At 49.0% G+C, this 20,297-nt stretch overlaps 1 protein-coding gene across 1 annotated transcript in view; it reads right to left on the bottom strand.

The window, feature by feature from the left end:
• MAN1A2 (mannosidase alpha class 1A member 2) overlaps positions 1 to 20,297 on the bottom strand; it is a 198,738-nt gene that overhangs the window by 121,617 nt on the left and 56,824 nt on the right. The window contains exon 3 of the mRNA XM_054163250.1: positions 8,678 to 8,774. Within this exon, the coding sequence (XP_054019225.1) occupies positions 8,678 to 8,774 (97 nt within the window). The remainder of the gene's footprint in view (positions 1 to 8,677; positions 8,775 to 20,297) is intronic.

Raw genomic sequence — 20,297 nt, forward strand, 5'->3', positions numbered from 1 at the left:
ACTAACCAAGAATACAGAGCTTAAGCAACTCATGGAATCACAGAATCAGTAAGGCTGGAAAAGACCTCAAAGATCATCAAGTCTAACCTCTCACCCAACACCTCATGACTACTAAACCATGGCTTCAAGTGCCACATCCAATCCTTTTTTGAGCATCTCCAGTGATGGTGACTCCACCACCTCCCTTGCCAGAGAAGGGCAACAAAGCAGGGGAGGGGTCTGGAGCACAGCCCTGTGAGGAGAGGCTGAGGGAGCTGGGGTTGCTTAGCCTGGAGAAGAGGAGGCTCAGGGGAGACCTTCTTGCTGTCTACAATTACCTGAAGGGAGGTTGTAGCCAGGTGGGGGTTGGTCTCTTCTCCCAGGCAACCAGCACCAGAACAAGAGGACACAGTCTCAAGCTGCACCAGGGGAGGTTCAGGCTGGATGTTAGGAAGAAATTCTTCCCAGCAAGAGAGATTGGGCATTGGAATGTGCTGCCCAGGGAGGTGGTGGAGTCACCATCCCTGGAGGTGTTTAAGAGGGGATTGGATGTGGCACTTGGAGCCATGGTTTAGTTAGTCCTGAGGTGTTGGGTGACAGGTTGGACTTGATGATCTTTGTGGTCTTTTCCAACCTTGTTGATTCTATGATTCCTTTCAGGTAGCTAGCCATATTTCAGAAGGCCATCCCTCAGTTTTTGGGGCATACCAGAGAGTTTCTTCCTAATTAAATTGTTTGTCTACATAACATTTTAAAATGTGCAGGTTATGTGGCACCCAAAAAGCCCCAGAAAACCATAAAGCCCACAAAACCCTGACTCTCACTTATGTGAGCCTCTGAAGTTGATCAAAACTGATCAGAAGACACACAGCATCCCAGCAGCTCAGGCAGTCCTGTAACTGTGGCAAGGACAGATGACAGAAATGTCTAACAAACCAAATACATAGAATACATAGAATAAACCAGGTTGGAAGAGACCTTCAAGATCATCGTGTCCAACCCATCAACCAATCCAACACCGCCCAAGCAACTAACCCACGGCACCAAGCACCCCATCAAGTCTTCTCATGAACACCTCCAGTGATGGCGACTCCACCACCTCCCCAGGCAGCCCATTCCAATGGGCAATCACTCTCTCTGTATAGAACTTTTTCCTAACATCCAGCCTGAACCTCCCCTGGTGCAGGACTGTGTCCTCTTGTTCTGGTACTGGCTGCCTGGGAGAAGAGACCAACCCCCACCTGGCTACAACCTCCCTTCAGGTAGTTGTAGAGAGCAAGAAGGTCACCCCTGAGTCTCCTCCTCTCCAGGCTAAGCAACCCCAGCTCCCTCAGCCTCTCCTCGTAGGGCTTGTGTTCCAAACCCCTCCCCAGCTTTGTTTCCCTTCTCTGGACTCGTTCCAGCAAGTCAACCTCCTTCCTAAACTGAGGGGCCCAGAACTGGACACAGGACTCGAGGTGCGGCCTAACCAGTGCAGTGTACAGGGGCAGAATGACCTCCCTGCTCCTGCTGGCCACACTGTTCCTGATGCAGGCCAGGATGCCATTGGCCCTCTTAGCTGCCTGGGCACACTGCAGGCTCATGTTCAGTCTACCGTCGACCAGCACCCCCAGGTCCCTCTCTGCCTGGCTGCTCTCCAGCCACTCTGACCCCAGCCTGTAGCTCTGCATGGGGTTGCTGTGGCCAATGTGCAGAACCTGGCACTTGGATGTGTTCAGTCTCCTGCCCTTGGACTCTGCCCATCTGCCCAGCCTGTCCAGGTCCCTCTGCAGAGCCTCTCTACCCTCCAGCAGATCAACTCCTGCCCCCAGCTTGGTGTCATCAGCAAATTTACTGATGATGGAGATTATTTCCTAGGGCAATTGAAAACCCACATCTCTTAAAACATTCTTTTGGTAGAGTTTAGACGAAAAGCCCCACCTCTTGTTTGCAAGAGCACAAACTGGACACAGAAACCACACTCCTCTCCCAAGCAATACTGTACCTGCCAACGGTACTGAAAACAACAGACTCCTTTGCCTGACTCAGCTCCTTCTCACAACATCCTCACACCCTTGCAGGCTGACAAATGCATTTTCTCTGTGGGGCTCCTGCTGCTTCTGCTCTCTGACACGGTGGAGAATCACACTGTCAGATCCCCATTGCTTAGCAACACAAAGGCCTGCAGTGAGAGGTTCCCATGCTGCAGCACTGGGGCAGTCAGCAGCTGGCTCAGCAGCTTTATCCCAGATCATGGGAGCTTGTCAACAGCACTGGGAGCAAAAGGCTTGTTGCAGTTTAGGCTGGGTGCCCCCTGCTGTGTTTACTTCCTGTGTCCAGAAGTCCAGCCCAGAGGGGTGGACACAGGAAATTGGGTATTTCATACATAATTCCTGCACCACTATAAGATCCAGTGCAGGGTCTGGCACTTGCTCCTCCATCACCCGGTAACTGGGGGAGATGCCTCCCAGCCTTGGGCCTGGCTAGGCCTAAGGCTGGGGGGGGGATGGGCAGTCTCAGATCTGGCCAGCTGAGACTAGCCTAGCAGTGCAGGGGGGGGGGGGGGGCGGGGGGGGGTGCGAAGGAGCCCTGGGGGTCTTGGGTGTACCCTCCAGTGGGGATGGGATGTCTCTGGGTCTGTTTTGGGATCTCTCTTTGTCACTGCACTTCAGGTTGACTGCAAACATTCACTGCTTTCTATTTAAACTTTCCATCACTTTTGCAATCCGTTTGTCTGAGTCGTTTATTTCTGCCCGTGGTGGGGAGGGGGGCCTGCCTCAACCCAGCACAAGGCTGAAGATGGGCTGTGCAGCAAGCCAGGCAACAAGACACAGCCAACAGGGTGGTAGAAACCACACAGTCCACTGGCAAGTGAAAGGAAACAGTTCACCTCACCAGCTGCCCCAGCTGAATCATTTGAGTTGTTCCCTTGGACACATTTTGTCACTAACTAGCAGTGACCTCAAAACTTCCTTTTCTTACCTATGCAGCACCACTACTTTATGTTGATGACACTGAAAATGCCAGGCAAAAATACCTCATGGAAGAGAGAACAGCTCTGTTTGGTCATGTCAGCTGATAAGGACAAGAAGAAATACTTCTACAATTAGATTAGCAACAAAAGGAAGACAAAGTAGAATCTCTGCCCTTTGTTGGATGCAGCAGGGAACACAGTGGTCAAGGATGAGGAAAAGGCCGAGGTACTCAGTACCTTCTTTGCCTCAGTCTTGTAAATCATTAAGAAAACAGGGAAAGGTGGTTAACTTTGCATTAAGATGCTCTGTGCCTCACTGAAGCATGCCAGCAAGAACACTGGTTGGCAGCCTCAATTATGTGGAAAAACAAGGCTTTGGGGAGACATTCTTGTTCTCTGCAACTCCCAGAGAGCAGGTTATAGTGAGGTAGGGGCTGGTCTCTTCTCCCTAGTATCAAGTGACAGAACAGAGGAAATGGCATGAAGTTGTGCCAGGGGACGTTCAGGTTGGATATTGGGAAACAATTCTGTACCGAAGGAGTGGTCAGGCATTGCAGCAGACTGCCCAGCAAGGTGATGAAGTCACCATTTCCAGAGGCTTCACAAAACATGCAGACCTGGCACTTCGAGGCATAGTTTAATGCTTTTGGTGTTAGGTCAACAGGTTGAGTTGATGATCTCAGAATTCTGCCCTCTCCAACTGAAACAATTTTATGATTCTGGGGAGAGAATAGAATAGAGTAGAGTAGAGTAGAGTAGAGTAGAATAGAATAGAATAGAATAGAATAGAATAGGAATTAACCAGGTTGGAAAAGACCTCAGAGATCATCAAGTCCAATCTCTCACCCAACACCATCTGATCAACTAAACCATGGCACCAAGTGCCTCATCCAGGCTCTTCCTAAACACCCCCAGGGATGCTGACTCCACCACCTCCCTGGGCAGCACATTCCAATGGCCAATCTCTCTTCCTGGGAAGAACTGTTTTCTAACATCCAGCCTAAACCATCCAGCTTGAGACTGTGTCCTCTTGTTCTGGTGCTGGCTGCCTGGGAGAAGAGACCAACCCCCACCTGGCTACAGCCTCCCTTCAGGGAGCTGGAGACAGCAAGAAGGTCTCCCCTGAGCCTCCTCTTCTCCAGGCTAAGCAACCCCAGCTCCCTCAGCCTGTCTTCACAGGGCTGTGCTCCAGACCCCTCCCCAGCTTTGTTGCCCTTCTCTGGACACCTTCCAGCAACTCAACATCTTTCCTAAACCAAGGGCCCCAGAAGAGCAACCAGAAAAGTACTTGCAGGAAAAAAACAGCCTAGACAATCCCTGGTCGAAGAACCAATTTCCCCCCTCCCCCCCTTCACAGCAACCACCCACCAAATCAACAACAGCTGATTCTATTTTAGACTTGGTGAATACTGAAGACTACATACTTTAGGGAAGTGTTTCATATCAAAGAGCCTTGTACAGAACAATCCTAATAGGATTTGGCTAAAAATTAAATGGGGCAAACCAGCATCTGGATTTCAAATGGATAAACACTTACTTAAGAAATCAGCTGCTAGAGATAGCTGGAATAAGAGGATCAGAAACTGGAATGTGGAGGAAGCTTGCAATTTCCTTCACACAGCAATTGCAAAATTCCAAATAATAATCATTCCAGAGAGAAAAAAGTCCTCCAGACTGATTAGGAGGCATGTTAGAAATAAGCAGGGAAGTCATATAAATAGATTAGAATAGCATAGCATAGCATAGCATAGAATAGAATAGAATAGACAAAAAACAGGTTGGAAGAGACCTTCAAGATCATTGTGTCCAACCCATCATCCAACACCACCTAATCAACTCAACCATGGCACCAAGCACCCTATCAAGTCTCCTCCTGAACACCTCCAGTGATGGTGACTCCACCACCTCCCTGGGCAGCACATTCCAAAGGCCAATCTCTCTTGCTGGGAAGAATTTCTTCCTAACATCCAGCCTAAACCTCCCCTGGCACAGCTTGAGACTGTGTCCTCTTGTTCTGGTGCTGGCCGCCTGGGAGAAGAGACCAACCCCCACCTGGCTACAACCTCCCTTCAGGGAGTTGTAGAGAGCAAGAAGGTCTCCCCTGAGCCTCCTCTTCTCCAGGCTAAGCAACCTCAGCTCCCTCAGCCTCTCCTCACAGGGCTGTGCTCCAGACCTCTCCCCAGGGACATCCCCAGCTAGATCAGGTTGCTCTGGGCCCCTTGAATGTCTCCAGAGGTGGAAGCCCTATGAGGAGGGGCTGAGGGAGCTGGGATTGTTTAGCCTGGAGAAGAGGAGGCTCAGGGGAGACCTCATTGCTCTCTACAACTACCTGAAAGGTGGTTGTGGCCAGGAAGGGGTTGGTCTCTTCTCTCTAGCAACTAGCACCAGAACAAGAGGACACAGTCCCAAGCTACACCAGGGGAAGTTTAGGCTGGAGGTGAGGAGAAATTTCTTCACTGAGAGAGTCATTGGCCATTGGAATGTGCTGCCCAGGGAGGTGGTGGAGTCACCATCTCTGGAGGTGTTCAAGAGGGGATTGGACGTGGCACTTGGAGCCATGGTTTAGTCATGAGGTCTGTGGTGACAGGTTGGACTCGATGATCTTTGAGGTCTCTTCCAACCTTGGTGATACTGTGATAACCTCTACCACCTCCCTGGGCAGCCTGTTTCTGCATTTCATTGCTCTCATAGTAAGGATCTTCCTAATTTTCAATGTAAATCTACCCTGCTCTAGGTAAAAAACATTGCTGCTTGTCCTGTTGCTTCAGGTCTTTGTAAATAGTCCCTCCCCTGCTGTCCTCTAGGCCCCTTTAAGCACTGGAAGGCCATGATATGGCCTCACTATAGCCATCCCTTCTCTGGGCTGAGCAACCCCAAGTCTCTCAGCCTGACTTATACTTCAATGTGAAAATATTTTACTTTTATATATTCCTTTATAAAGTAAATACCTGAGTCAGGGGAAGTTGTCTGAGGTGGGGAAGATGATCAAGTTACCATGCTTTGGAGAAAAAAGCTTCTGGACTGGATGAGGAGTTTGAAGAGTGAAAGGGAAAAGTGTTAAGATGCAGCCAGTGCTGAGCATAGAGAGAGAAGCAACAGGCTTCTGCCATACTAGATGCAAGGGCATTTCTTAGGTTGCCAAAGACTATTGACTAGTATCCTCAGTTCATTGCTCTCTGCTGCCTGGCACCTTGGCACTGCTTTCATTTCTACTAGAAAAACCTCTTTGAAGCTTCCTCTCATTTCATTGTATATTGTCACTAATGCATGGCTTTCCTTCATATTTTTCCCAGCTGATGAAGTTGGGTCTGGCAGTGGAAGTCTTTAATGTCCACCTGTATGATCATGTAGTCTTTGCTGTTGCATTTGCATGTCATTCTTAATCTTGCCAAGTATGATTTTACAATAGAATAGAAGTAACCAGGTTGGAAAAGACCTTTGAGATCATCCAGTCCAACCTATCACCCAACACCATCTAATCAACTAAACCATGGCACCAAGTGCCTCATCCAGTCTCTTCCTAAACACCTCCAGGGATGGTGACTCCACCACCTCCCTGGGCAGCACATTCCAATGGCCAATAACTCTTCCTGTGAATTAGCCTTGCTTTCTAACCCAGACTCCATGCAGTGAGGGCTTTTGTGTTGATTTGGGTATGGCAGGAAAACACTTCCCTACTGTTGTTTTTTAATGTGACTGACACAATGTAGTCTGGGGTCAGAATGGCTGGAGAGCAGTCAGGCAGAGAGGGACCTGGGGGGACTGGTCGACAGTAGGCTGAACATGAGCCTGCAGTGTGCCCAGGTGGCCAAGAAGGTCAATGGCATCCTGGCCTGTATCAGGAACAGTGTGGCCAGCAGGAGCAGGGAAGTCATTCTGCCCCTGTACACTGCATTGGTCAGGCCACACCTTGAGTCCTGTGTCCAGTTCTGGGCCCCTCAGTTTAGGAAAGATGTTGAGTTGTTGGAAGGTGTCCAGAGAAGGGCAACAAAGCTGGGGAGGGGTCTGGAGCAGGCTTCTGTGGACTGAAGGTTTGAGGGGAGGGAGGTTTATTTGCAGGCAGGTTTCTCCTTGTTTGGTTGGGTTTACATATTGCACAAAACATAACTGAGAGGCTCTCTTCCCATTGCCCAGAGCATGGGAAAGGAGCAGCATGCCTAGTTAGAATTCTCCTCCCTTCTCTACATTCAGCACTAATTTAAGGCTGAAGTTTATCACACAAACAAATTTGATGCAAAACTGTTCAGATATGAAGACAATAATTTATTCACTAAGATATAGGAACAGTTTCAAGATTAAATTTAAGGAGATTGGAGAAAGGGAAAGAGCAAAACCTGAAAAATCCCTTTAAGTATTACAGTTTGGAAACAAGTCCTTTGACTCCTTTCTAGGAGCAAGTTTTCCTTCTGGGAGTTTGCTTTTCCCCTACAAATCAAAACAGAAGGCTAACAACAGATTTTTTTTTGAAAGTCAAAATAACTCACCCTGGTTTCCAGAACCCTGCACAGAAAACAAGGTCATTACACAACCCTGATCTGTATTTCTATCAATCACAGAAAGCAAATTCAAGGTTGAAAACAAGGTAAATAATAAAACATGCAAACTACATCAGTCATTAGCCAGCTGACTTGAAAGGAAAGCCCAACAAACTCTGGATTTCAAGCAAACAATTGTAACCAATGCTAACAGAACTCTTCTTGTGCTGGCTGTTAGAACATTTGTTTCACAAAGTATACAGATCTTAGGACTCAGGATTGAGATCTTAGATTTCAGTTATCAATGACTGAAAAAAAAACCAAACTAACCAACCAACCAACCACATGAATTTGTGATAGACTTCCATCTGCTTCTGGTCACTTGTCTCTACAAGTGGGCAGCTGCTGGTTGTAAGCTATTCATATTAGCAAGGGCTGCATCTGGGGGCTGCACTTAGGCCACAACCACCCCATGCAGAGCTGGGGTTGGAGTAGCTGGAGAGCAGCCAGGCAGAAAGGGACCTCGGAGTACTGATTGAAAGCCACCTAAAACATGAGCCAGCAGTGTGCCCAGGTGGCCAAGAAGGCCAATGGCATCCTGGTCTGCATCATGAATAGTGTGGCCAGCAGGAGCAGGGAAGTCATTGTGCCTCTGGACTCAGCACTGGTTAGGCCACACCTTGAGTCCTGTGTCCAGTTCTGGGCCCCTCAGTTTAAGAAGGACATTGAGACACTTGAATGTGTCCAGAGAAGGGCAATGAGGCTGGGGAGAGGCCTTGAGCACAGCCCTGTGAGGAGAGGCTGAGGGAGCTGGGGTTGCTTAGCCTGCAGAAGAGGAGGATCAGGGGAGACCTTCTTGCTGTCTTCAACTCCGTGAAGGGAGGTTGTAGCCAGGAGGGGATTGGTCTCTTCTCCCAGGCAACCAGCACCAGAACAAGAGGACACAGTCTCAAGCTGTGCCAGGGGAAGTTTAGGCTGGAGGTGAAGAGAAAGTTCTTCCCAGAGAGAGATGTTGGCCACTGAAATGTGCTGCCCAGGGAGGTGGTGGAGTCCCCATCCCTGGAGGTGTTCGAGAGGGGACTGGATGTGGCACTTGGTGCCATGTTTTAGTGGTCACAAGGTGTTGGGTGACAGGTTGGACTTGATGATCTCTGAGGTCTTTTCCAACCTTAGTGATACTGTGAAAGCAGAATTTGCTAGGAAGTTTAGGCAGAGTTGCAAAGAGACAGAAATACATCAACAAATAACTAAATCAGAAAAAACAGCTTACCAAATATGTTTGTGGAATGTCCTTTCCGGGCAATTGGCTTGAGCTCATTATGTCCCCAGCCATACTGCCTGTAGTTGTCCCAGGCATGCTTCATCATCTAAGAGACAGGAAAAAAACCAGGATTTGATTACATTATAAAACTACTCTGCACAAATACTGTATTTTACTCCTCATCTGAGATTTCATCTTTCACAGTCATCCCACCACTCTGATAATTACTTTGCTGCGACTTCTATCCGTTGCAGAAATCAGATTATACAGGATGAATACATTTGGAAACAACTTCAGGTCTCTTTGACTGGAGTTATACAGTCTAATGCTCTGCAGTAGGTTGCTTCCCTGTTCTTTCTTTCCCTTAAATACATGCATAAACATTTAAGAACTTAAGAACACCTTATTGCTGCCCACAACTCCCTGAAGGGAGGTTGTAGCCAGGTGGGGGGTTGGTCTCTTCTCCCAGGCAACCAGCACCGGAACAGGAGGATGCAGTCTCGAGCTGTGCCAGGGGAGGTTTAGGCTGGAGGTGAGGAGAAGGTTCTTCCCAGAAAGAGAGATTGATCATTGGAATGTGCTGCCCAGGGAGGTGGTGGGGGCACTGTCCTTGGAGGTGTTCAAAAGAGGATTGGATGTGGCACTTGGAGCAATGGTTTAGTTTAGAATAGAGGACACAGTCTCAAGCTGCACCAGGGGAGGCTCAGGATGGATGCTGGGAAGAAATTCTTCCCAGAGAGATTGGCCATTGGAATGTGCTGCCCAGTAAAGTCACCATCACTGGAGGTGTTTAGGAAGAGCCTGGATGAGGCACTTGGTGCCATGGTTTGGTTGATCAGATGGTGTTGGGTGATAGGTTGGAATTGATGATCTCAAAGGTCCTTTCCAACCTGGTTAATTCTATTCTATTCTTCTATGTTAAGCATAAGTGCATTTAAGCACAAGGAATTGGTGAAAAACACTGGCTCAGGGCCAAGATGATAACCAAAAGCAAAGGAATATCTACCCATATCTGAAGCATAAGCCAGATTTATATACAATAGTGCCTCCAAGCATGACTAAATAGTTTTGCAACAGGCAGAGGACCCTTTTGATTAGCAGCACCTCCTTGACAAAGACACGCTGTCACATAGCCTTTACCAAAAGGAACACCAAAAGCTTCAATCTTTAGCAAGCACAACGAACAAAGCAGCATAAAATTAATGTTTGGGACAAAAAACACCCTCAACTCTTTTAAATAGATTTTTCCAGCACTTAGTAAGCAAACTGCCCCTAAAACTCAAAAGGTCTTGTTCACCCATAAGTGTTAGTTGTGCACATCTGCCACTAAGCAATGCTTTTATGGATTTGGTAAAACCTTTCTTGTTGGTATGCAGTAGAAATTCAGCAGCCACCTCACTGCAAAGAAAATGCAGTGAAAAAACAACCAAACAAACAAAACATAAACAACCCCCAAACCCAACACTCAAATACTGTCACTTACCTAAACACACCAAAAGAAGTCACAGGACAAATTCAGATTTCACAAGACACCACCCCAGGCACAGCAACAGTTTGGAACAAACCCCTTCCAAAACAGCAGGCATGCAGTTGTAGACACAACATGACACTTATTTGTAATAGTGCATCTTAAAAATGGTATGAGAAGAGAAGAGAAGAGAAGAGAAGAGAAGAGAAGAGAAGAGAAGAGAAGAGAAGAGAAGAGAAGAGAAGAGAAGAGAAGAGAAGAGAAGAGAAGAGAAGAGAAGAGAAGAGAAGAGAAGAGAAGAGAAGAGAAGAGAAGAGAACAGAACAGAACAGAACAGAACAGAACAGAACAGAACAGAACAGAACAGAACAGAACTAACCAGGTTGGAAAAGACCTTTGAGATTGTAGTGGTTTGAGCCTTAACTGGGAGTTAAGAGCTCAGATGAGGGCAAGGCTGAGAATCTCTCCCCTGGTCCCCCCTCCTCCCTCCCAACAGAGAGGGGAAAAAAAGGAAAGGGAAGGAGCAAATCCACCAAGCAATAATTTGGAGTTGGCCTGGAAGTAGAGAGGTAAAGAGTGTTCTTTAAACAATATATATATATCAATATCAGGTAAGGTTCACAAGGGCAAGGAACAAGGATGGATGGGGTGGGGGGAAACAAGAATACAAAACCAGTCTCTCTCCGAAGAGGTGTAGAAGCAGCAGGGAGAAGGATCAGGCCCAACCACGTGGCAGAGGAGCAGGAAGGCAGCTGCAGCAGCTCTCATCCAGGAGAGGTAAGCGTCAAAAGGAGCCCTAAAGGCTGCAATGTCCTGCTTTTTATACCCTAGATGGGCAGGGAAGGGGGAGTGGAACAGACTCAGTTTCCCAGGGGGCAAATGCCCTGCAGGGAGGGCAAAGCACTCACAAGCCCTCCACCCTGTTTCATTTGTTTTCAGGATGGGCATTAACCTACCAGAGATCCTCAAGTCCAACCTATCACCCAACACCATCTAATCAACCAAACCATGGCACCAAGTGCCTCATCCAGGCTCTTCCTAAACACCTCCAGGGATGGTGACTCCACCACCTCCCTGGGCAGCACATTCCAATGCCCAATCTCTCTTGCTGGGAAGAATTTCTTCCTAACATCCAGCCTGAACCTCCCCTGGTGCAGCTTGAGACTGTGTCCTCTTGTTCTGCTGCTGGTTGCCTGGGAGAAGAGACCAACCCCCACCCGGCTACAACCTCCCTTCAAGGAGTTATAGAGAGCAATAAGGTCTCCCCTGAAGCCTCCTCTTCTCCAGGCTAAGCAACCCCAGCTCCCTCAGCCTCTGCTCACAGGACTGTGCTCCAGACCTCTCCCCAGCCTCACTGCCCTTCTCTGGACACCTTCAAGTGTCTCAATGTCCTTCTTAAACTGAGTGGCCCAGATCTGGACACAGGACTCCACTCACTTCACCATACTTACACAGAACAGAAGGAAACATGCAGATGCTCACTAAGAAGCAAGGCACAGCCAGTTGCCTCACCAGCACCGCACAGAGGCAGCTCTTTTCTCTTACTAAGCTCAGGATTTACTGGAAGTCAGTATGTGGTAATCTCAGACCTTTCAAACTGTGTCTGAACTACATGTTGCAATATACAAAACAAAGTCCCCACCTCCCCACAATCATCAAGAGATTCCCATCCAATCTTCACAGTTGTAATTCCTTCAAACAAAGTCCCTCCCAATTTCCCATGGCTCAGCTAGCTCATGCCCAGAGGACAAATCTGAAACACAGCCAAGGCATACACACAGGCCCAGAAGCTGGGTACAACTCATATGTTAAACTGACATCAACCCAGGCACAGATGTCCCCCTCAAGAAGCCCCCCTCTCACTGCTTGTTGTTCAAAGCCAGCTCCCACCTGATTAAACAGTCCAACACCTGATTAAACAGTCCAGCACCTGATTACACAGCAATACTGCAATTCTGACAGCACTACTGTATCATTTCTCTTAGTGGCATGAATCAGTAAGGAAAAGGATGCAAATATTACACTAAAAAAGATGAGAGAGAAGCCCTTTCCCTTGCATCCATGAATTCCTTGGTGTTTACAAAGTACTATCTCAAATTGATAAATTAATAGCTATTAGAACCTCGAGATGACTCAGGAAAAGTCTCTTGACAGGTAAGAAAATTACAACATGACAGCCATAATAAAAGCCTGGTCACAGGCAATATAGAACTTCCTCTGAGATCTCTTTTCAAGGTAATTGTGGTGGGTTAGTGCCCATCCTGAAAACAAAGGGGGGAAGGGCTTGCGAGTGTTTTGCCCTCCCTGCAGGGTGTTTTCCCCCTGGGAAACTGAGTCTGCTCCACTCCCCTCTCCCTGCCCAGCTAGGGTCCTGAAGCAAGCTATGAAACCAACAGCGTAGAGAAAAATGTCTGTGATGGAAAATTGCTTCACAGTGCAATATGCTCCATATGCTTAAATGTAATCGTTATAGGGGCATTTGGGTGGGGGACCCTGTTGGGTGGGGGAAGAGCTAACCCATTAAGAGCCGTTTGGAGGGTGGTAACACACGCCTTTGTACTGGGGGCGTGTCTGCTGTGGGCATCCTGAGCACTCTGTAAACACAAAGAGGGAGGGGTCGGGTTGTAATGAGTGTGCCAGATCTCAGCCTGAGCCCCAGGCACAAGGGTTTGCCCCACCACCAGCGGTTCCACACTTAACCCCTGATGCTCCTGCCAACGCAGTCTCTCTAGCAGCGGTCACCACACGCAGGAAAAGAAGGCAAAAATCATCGCCAAGCACAGATGGTGAGGAAGGCACATCGGCAGGGCCCAGCACCTCACAGAACCCAGCGGTGGAGGAAGATGAGTCAGACCAGGAAACAACTGTTATGCCCCTACCCAGAAAGGGTTGGTCTCTTCTCTCAAGCAACCAGCACCAGAACAAGAGGACACAGTCTCAAGCTGCACCAGGGGAAGTTTAGGCTGCAGGTGAGGAGAAAGTTCTTCACTGAGCGAGTCGTTCGTCATTGGAATGTGCTGCCCAGGGAGGTGGTGGAGTCACCATCCCTGGAGGTGTTCAAGAGGGGATTGGATATGGCACTTGGTGCCATGGTTTAGTCATGAGGTCTGTGGTGACAGGTTGGACTTGATGATCTTTGAGGTCTCTTCCAACCTTGGCGATACTGTGAGACTGTGAACTCAGGCAAACTCACCTGGATTTTGCAAGGGAAGAGGGTGAGCCAATACGAAGCTGGGCCCTGAGATGTGTGGATTGGGGGGAGGACCATGTGGCTCAGTTGGTAGAGTTGAGATCGTGGGTTCAAGCCTGCAGTGGGCAGCAGTGTCCTCCCTTTTATACCCTAGCTGGGCAGGGAGGGGGGAGTGGAACAGACTCAGTTTCCTAGGGGGTAAACGCCCTGCAGGGAGGGCAAGGCAGTCGCAAGCCCTCCTGGCCTTTGTTTTCAGGATGGGCATTAACCCACCACAGTAATCCAGAATTCAGATTCATAGAATGGTTTGGGTTGTAAGGGACTTACCTTAAAGACCAACCAGTTCCAACCCTGCTGCCCTGGGCAGGGACACCACCTGCTACACCACATTGCTCAAGTCCTCAACCAATCTGGCCTTGAACACAAGACAGTGCCAGGGACGGGGAGGAAGAACTGCCCATGGTAAGTGAAGATCGGGTTGGTGATCACCTGAAGAGCCTGAAAGTGTTCAAGTCCATGGGACCCAACAGGATACACCCACGGGTACTGAGAGAACTGGCAGATGAGGTTGCTAAACCCCTCTCTATTCTATTCCAAAAGTCCTGGCAGTCTGGGGAAGTCCCCACGGACTGGGAAAGGGGAAACATTCCCCCCATTTGCAAAAAGGGCAAGAAGGAGGAACCAGGGAACTCCAGGCCAGTCAGTCTCACCTCTGTGCCCAGACAGATCATGGAGGCACTACTGACTCAGAAGAATAGTGAAGAGGTGACTTGGAACAGTCAGCATGGCTTCACCAAGGGCAAATCCTGCCTGACCAACCTGGTGGCCTTCTCTGAACAGGTGACAACATCAATAGCTGAGGGGCAAGCAACTGATGTAGTTTCCCTGGAGCTGAGCAACGCCTTCGACACTGTCCCACACCATATCCTGGTCTCCAGGCTGGTGCCACATGGGTTTGATGGGTGACCACTAGATGGATACAGAACTGGCTTGATGGCTGCACCCAGAGAGTGGCTGTCAATGGTCCATGGCCCAGTGGAGGCCAGGGACAAGTGGAGTCCCTCAGGGATCAGTCCTGGGACCAGGCTTGTTCAACATCTTTGTGAGTGCCATGGACAGTGGCACTGAGTGCACCCTCAGCAGGTTTGCTGATGACACCAAGCTGTGTGGGGCAGCAGACAGCTGGAGGGAAGGGATCCATCCAGAGGGACCTGGACAGGCTGGAGAGGTGGGCACAAGCCAACCTCATGAGCTTCAACAAGACCAAGGGCAGGGTAATGCAGCTGGGTCGAGGCAATCCCAGGCACAAATCCAGGCTGGGCAGGGACTGGCTGGAAAGCAGCCCTGAGGAGAGAGGCTTGGGGGTGCTGGGGGAGGAGAAGCTCAACAGGAGCTCTCAGTGTGCACTTGCAGCCCAGAAAGCCAATCAGATCCTGGGCTGCAGCAAGAGAAGTGTGGCCAGCAGGGCAAGGGAGGGGATTCTCCCCCTCTGCTCAGCTCTGCTGAGACCCCACCTGGAGTCCTGCCTCCAGTTCTGGAGCCCCTATGACAAGAGGGATCTGGAGGTGCTGGAAGGTGTCCAGAGCAGGGCCACGAGGATGAGCAGAGGGCTGGAGCACCTCTCCTGTGAGGACAGACTGAAGGAGTTGGGGCTGTTCAGTCTGGAGAGGAGAAGGCTCTGAGGTGACCTCATTGTGGCCTTCCAGGATCTGAAGGGGGCTCCAAGAAGGCTGGGGAGGGACTGCTCAGGATCTCAGGTAGTGATAGGACTGGGGGGAATGGAATGAAGCTGGAGATGGGGAGATTGAGGCTGGAGGTGAGGAGGAAGTTCTTCCCCATGAGAGTGGTGAAGCCCTGGAATGGGTTGTCCAGGGAGGTGGTTGAGGCCCCGTCCCTGGAGGTGTTTAAGGCCAGGCTGGCTGAGGCTCTGGGCAGCCTGATCTAGTGTGGGGTGTCCCTGCCCATGGCAGGGGGGTTGGAACTAGATGATCCTTGTGGTCCCTTCCAACCCTGACTGATACTATGATACTATGATACCTCCAGGCAGAGGGCATTCATAATCTGCCTGGGCAAACTGTTCCTCACTGTAAAGAATTCCTTTGGAATTGGTTTCTAACATTTATTCTAAATCCATCCTCCTCAGGCTCCAATCCCTCCCTGCTCATCCTACTGCAACAAGCCCTTGTAAAAATCCCTTCCCAGCTTTCCTCTAGGCCCCCTTCAGGCACTGGAAAGCTGCTCTGAGGTCTCCCTGGAGCTTTCTTTTCTCCAGGCTGAACAGCCCAAGCCTTTTCAGCCTGTCCCCATAGGGGAGGTTCTCCAGCTTTCTCATCATCTTTGTGGCCCTCCCCTGGACCCACTTCAGCATTTCAAGGTCTTTCTTATGCTGGGAGCACCAGAACTGCATGCAGTACTCCAGGTAGAGTCTCATGAGAAAAGAGTAGAGGAGGAGAATCACCTCAGTCATCCTGCTGGTCACACTTCTGTTGACACAGCCCAGGATATGAACTCACAAACAATGAACCTACAACCATTAATATGCAAATTATTCATCACAGAACCAAGAATCACAGCATCATTCAGGCAAGAAGGAACCTCAAACACCTGCTGAATGCAGGATCAGTTAAGGGATCAGACTTGGCTACTGAAGCTTTAGAATCATAGAATCAACAAGGTTGGAAAAGACCTCAAAGATCATCATGTCCAACCTGTCACCCAACACCTCAGGACTAACTAAACCATGGCACCAAATGCTACATCATGGTGATTTTAAAGCTTTCTCTAACCAGAATGGGACATCAAGGCCTCTATAAGGCATCCTGCTGTAACTCACATCTTGCCAGTCCACTTCTAAGTCCTAAACATTGTACCTGGGAAAACAACAGACCCATAGTCTTGGGAGGCACTAGAGAAGGAAATGAAAGAATTATTGACCAGTGAGCTCTATGTGAGTTTGGTAACAGATGGATGCCAAACAAGGTGGCCATCGTGTACCACATCTGAACAACTTGTTTCCACATAAGGGAAACTGAGCAAGTGAGACAAAATAAGTATGTCATGAAGCAAAACCAAATGACCAGTGATGTCCCAGCTTTGTAAAACTCTTGAAGCATAAGCAAAGACCATCATAGATCAAAACTAGCTCAATCCAAAAGAAGAACCACCACTTGTTTCCACATGGTAGAATGTTAGCTGTGGAAGATTTCCCTGTCCCAGTTTGCTGTGCCTCTATAGAATTAACCAGGTTGGAAAAGACCTTTGAGATCATCAAGTCCAACCTATCACCCAACACCATCTGATCAACTAAACCATGGCACCAAGGGCCCCATCAAGTCTCCTCCTAAACACCTCCAGTGATGGTGACTCCACCACCTCCCTGGGCAGCACATTCCAATGGCCAATCTCTCCTTCTGGGAAGAATTTCTTCCTAACACCCAGCTGGAAGGTAGAGATTTTGCTATAGACTATATAGCTCTGAGAAAATCCAAGAAAATTGTGGGAATTACAAAGGGCTAAAGCAGCATGCATCCCAGCAGAAGAGGCTTTTATAACTAAGGCAAAAACCTATCCTAAGATAAATAGGTAGGAACTCTAAAGGAGGTGATTTAACCAGACTAAAGAATTAATGCAAGAGTAACTTAATAATACACTACTGAGACCAGAAACTCACTGAAAGAAGGACACTGAGCTGCTGGAGCATGGCCAGAGAAGGGCAATGAAGCTGGTGAAGGGTCTGGGAAATAGGTCTCGTGAGGAGCAGCTGAGAGAACCAAGGTTGTTTAGCCTGAAGTAAAGGAAGCTGAGAGGAAACCTTGCTTTCTACAACTCCCTGAATGGAGGTTCTCATGAGGAGGGAGCTGGCCTTTTCTCCCTAGTAACTACTGATAAGACAAGAGGAAATGGCCTTAAAATAGGCCAGAGGAGCTTTAGATTCTTTATTAGGAAAAATGTCTTCACTGAAAGAGGGGTCAGGCATTGCAGAAGGCTGCCCAGGGAAGCAGCAGAGTCACCATCCCTGAATGTATTAAAGAACCATACAGACATGGCACTCTGGGACATGGTTTCATGGGCAGAGTGGTACTGGATTGACAGTAGGACTTGCTGATCTCAGAAGCCTTTTTCAACCTTAACTCTATGAAACTCTCTAGAACACAAGAGACTAAAACACATTTGAGTACATCATCTAAGGTTCTAAGACAGGAAATCATGATTGGAGGAGATAAAGCTAACTCAATGAACACGAATACCTAGAATCATAGAATCAACCTGTGTTCTTCTTCCTCTGCTGCTCCCAGGGTACAAAGAATACAGCACAACAACTGCTCAAGAACCTTTTCACTTTGTTATGCTAGTTAGTCACCTGAAGGGATCCCCAGGGATCAGTGCTGGGCCCCATCCTCTTTAACATCTTCATTGATGATCTGGATGAGGGGGTTGAGTCAGTCATCAGCAAGTTTGCAGATGACACCAAGTTGGGAACAGATGTTAGTCAGTTAGAGGGCAGAAGGGCTCTGCAGAGGGACCTCGACTGACTGGACAGATGGGAAGAGTCTAATGGCATGGCATTTAACAAGTCCAAGTGCCAGGTGCTGCACTTTGGCCATGGCAACCCCATGCAGAGCTACAGACTGGGGTCAGAGTGGCTGGAGAGCTGCCAAACAGAGAGGGACCTGGGGGTGCTGATTGACAGCCGCCTAAACATGAGCCAGCAGTGTGCCCAGGTGGCCAAGAGGGCCAATGGCATCCTGGCCTGTATTAGGAATAGTGTGGCCAGCAGGAGCCGGGAAGTCATTGTGCCCCTGGACTCTGCATTGGTTAGGCCACACCTTGAGTCCTGTGTCCAGTTCTGGGCCCCTCAGTTTAAGAAGGACATTGAGACACTTGAACGTGTCCAGAGAAGGACAACAAGGCTGGGGAGAGGCCTTGAGCACAGCCCTGTGAGGAGAGGCTGAGGGAGCTGGGATTGTTTAGCCTGGAGAAGAGAAGGATCAGGGGTGACCTCATTGCCTTCTACAACTACCTGAAAGGTGGTTGTAGATAGGAAGGGGTTGGTCTCTTCTCCCAGGCAACCAGCACCAGAACAAGGGGACACAGTCTCAAGCTGTGCCAGGGGAGATTTAGACTCGAGGTGAGGAGAAAGTTCTTCACTGAGCGAGTTGTTCGTCATTGGGATGTGCTGCCCAGGGAGGTGGTGGAGTCACCGTCCCTGGAGGTGTTCAAGGGGAGATTGGACGTGGCACTTGGAGCCATGGTCTAGTTGTGAGGTCTATCGAGACAGGTTGGACTTGATGATCCTTGGGGTCTCTTCCAACCTTAGTTAGACTGTGATACTGTGATAACATCTTTATTGATGATCTGGATGAGGGCATTGAGTCCATCATCAGTAAATTTGCAGATGACACCAAGTTGGGGACAGGAGTTGATCTTGTTAGAGGGTAGAGAGGCTCTGCAGAAGGACCTGGACAGGCTGGACAGATGGGCAGAGTCCAAGGGCATGAGATTGAACACATCCAAGTGCCAGGTTCTACATATTGGCCACAACAACCCCAGGCAGTGCTACAGGCTGGGGTCAGAGTGGCTGGAGAGCAGCCAGGCAGAGAGGGACCTGGGGGTGCTGGTCGATGGTAGGCTGAACATGAGCCTGCAGTGTGCCCAGGCAGCCAAGAAGGCCAATGGCATCCTGGCCTGCATCAGGAACAGTGTGGCCAGCAGGAGCAGGGAAGTCATTCTGCCCTGTACACTGCACTGGGTAGGCCACAGCTTGAGTCCTGTGTCCAGTTCTGGACCCCTCAGTTTGGGAATGAGGTTGAGTTGCTGGAGTGTGTCCAGAGAAGGGCAACAAAGCTGGGGAGGGGTTTGGAACACAGCCCTGTGAGGAGAGGCTGAGGGAGCTGGGGTTGCTTAGCCTGGAGAAGAGGAGACTCAAAGGTGACCTTCTTGCTCTCTACAACTACCTGAAGGGAGGTTGTAGACAGGCAGAGGTTGGTCTCTTCTCCCAGGCAACCAGCACCAGAACAAGAGGACACAGTCTCAGGCTGCACCAGGGGAGGTTCAGACTGGCGGTTAGGAGGAAGTTCTACACAGAGAGAGAGATTGGCCATTGGAATGGGCTGCCCAGGGAGGTGGTGGAGTCACCATCACTGCAGGTGTTCAGGAGGAGACTTGATGGGGTGCTTGGTGCCATGGTTGAGTTGATTAGATGGTGTTGGATGATAGGTTGGACATGATGATCTTGAAGGTCTCTTCCAACCTGGTTTATACTATTCTCTATGTGTGTGTGTATATATATATACATATATATGTATATAACAACAACAGGAAGGGTTCACAAGGGTAAGGAACAAGGATGGATGGGGAAAATATGTATACAAACCCAACAGTCCTTTGAAGATGCAGCAGGGAGAAAAGACCAGGCCTGACCACATGGCAGAGAAGCAGGAAGCCCAAAGCACTCCTCTCATCCAGGCAAGGCAGAAGCAAAAGAGAGCAAATAGCTGCAGTGTCTTCCTTTTTATAGGCTTGCTGGACAGGGAGGGGCAGTGGAACAGACTAACTCGAGTTTCCCAGGGGGAAAACACCCTCCAGGGAGGGCAAGGCTCTCACAAGCCCTCCCCCCTCTGCTTTCAGGATGGGCATAACCCGTCACAGGGAGCTACAAATCTCTGCCTAAAGGAAAACCGTTTAGGCATCAGCTCATGCCTCTATCATGTATTTGTGAATGCTGCCACTGGAAAAGTTTGTTTGAAATCTATTCCTAACACACCCAGAAAGCTCTGATTTCTTTTACTGATGAATCTGGTAACAATTCCATTACTAAACCAAAACTAAAGTGCTTATCAGATGTATTAGAATGAGAAGCTTGTCCCTTTTTGTTGGCATGAAATATGTGAAGTCCAAGACACCTGACAGAACTAAGCGAAAAATCCTTCAGACTGGTGAGAACTGGAACAGCAGATAGAAAGAGCCTGAAC

This window comes from Dryobates pubescens, chromosome 8, assembly GCF_014839835.1.
Source record: "Dryobates pubescens isolate bDryPub1 chromosome 8, bDryPub1.pri, whole genome shotgun sequence".
Classification (NCBI taxonomy): domain Eukaryota; kingdom Metazoa; phylum Chordata; class Aves; order Piciformes; family Picidae; genus Dryobates; species Dryobates pubescens.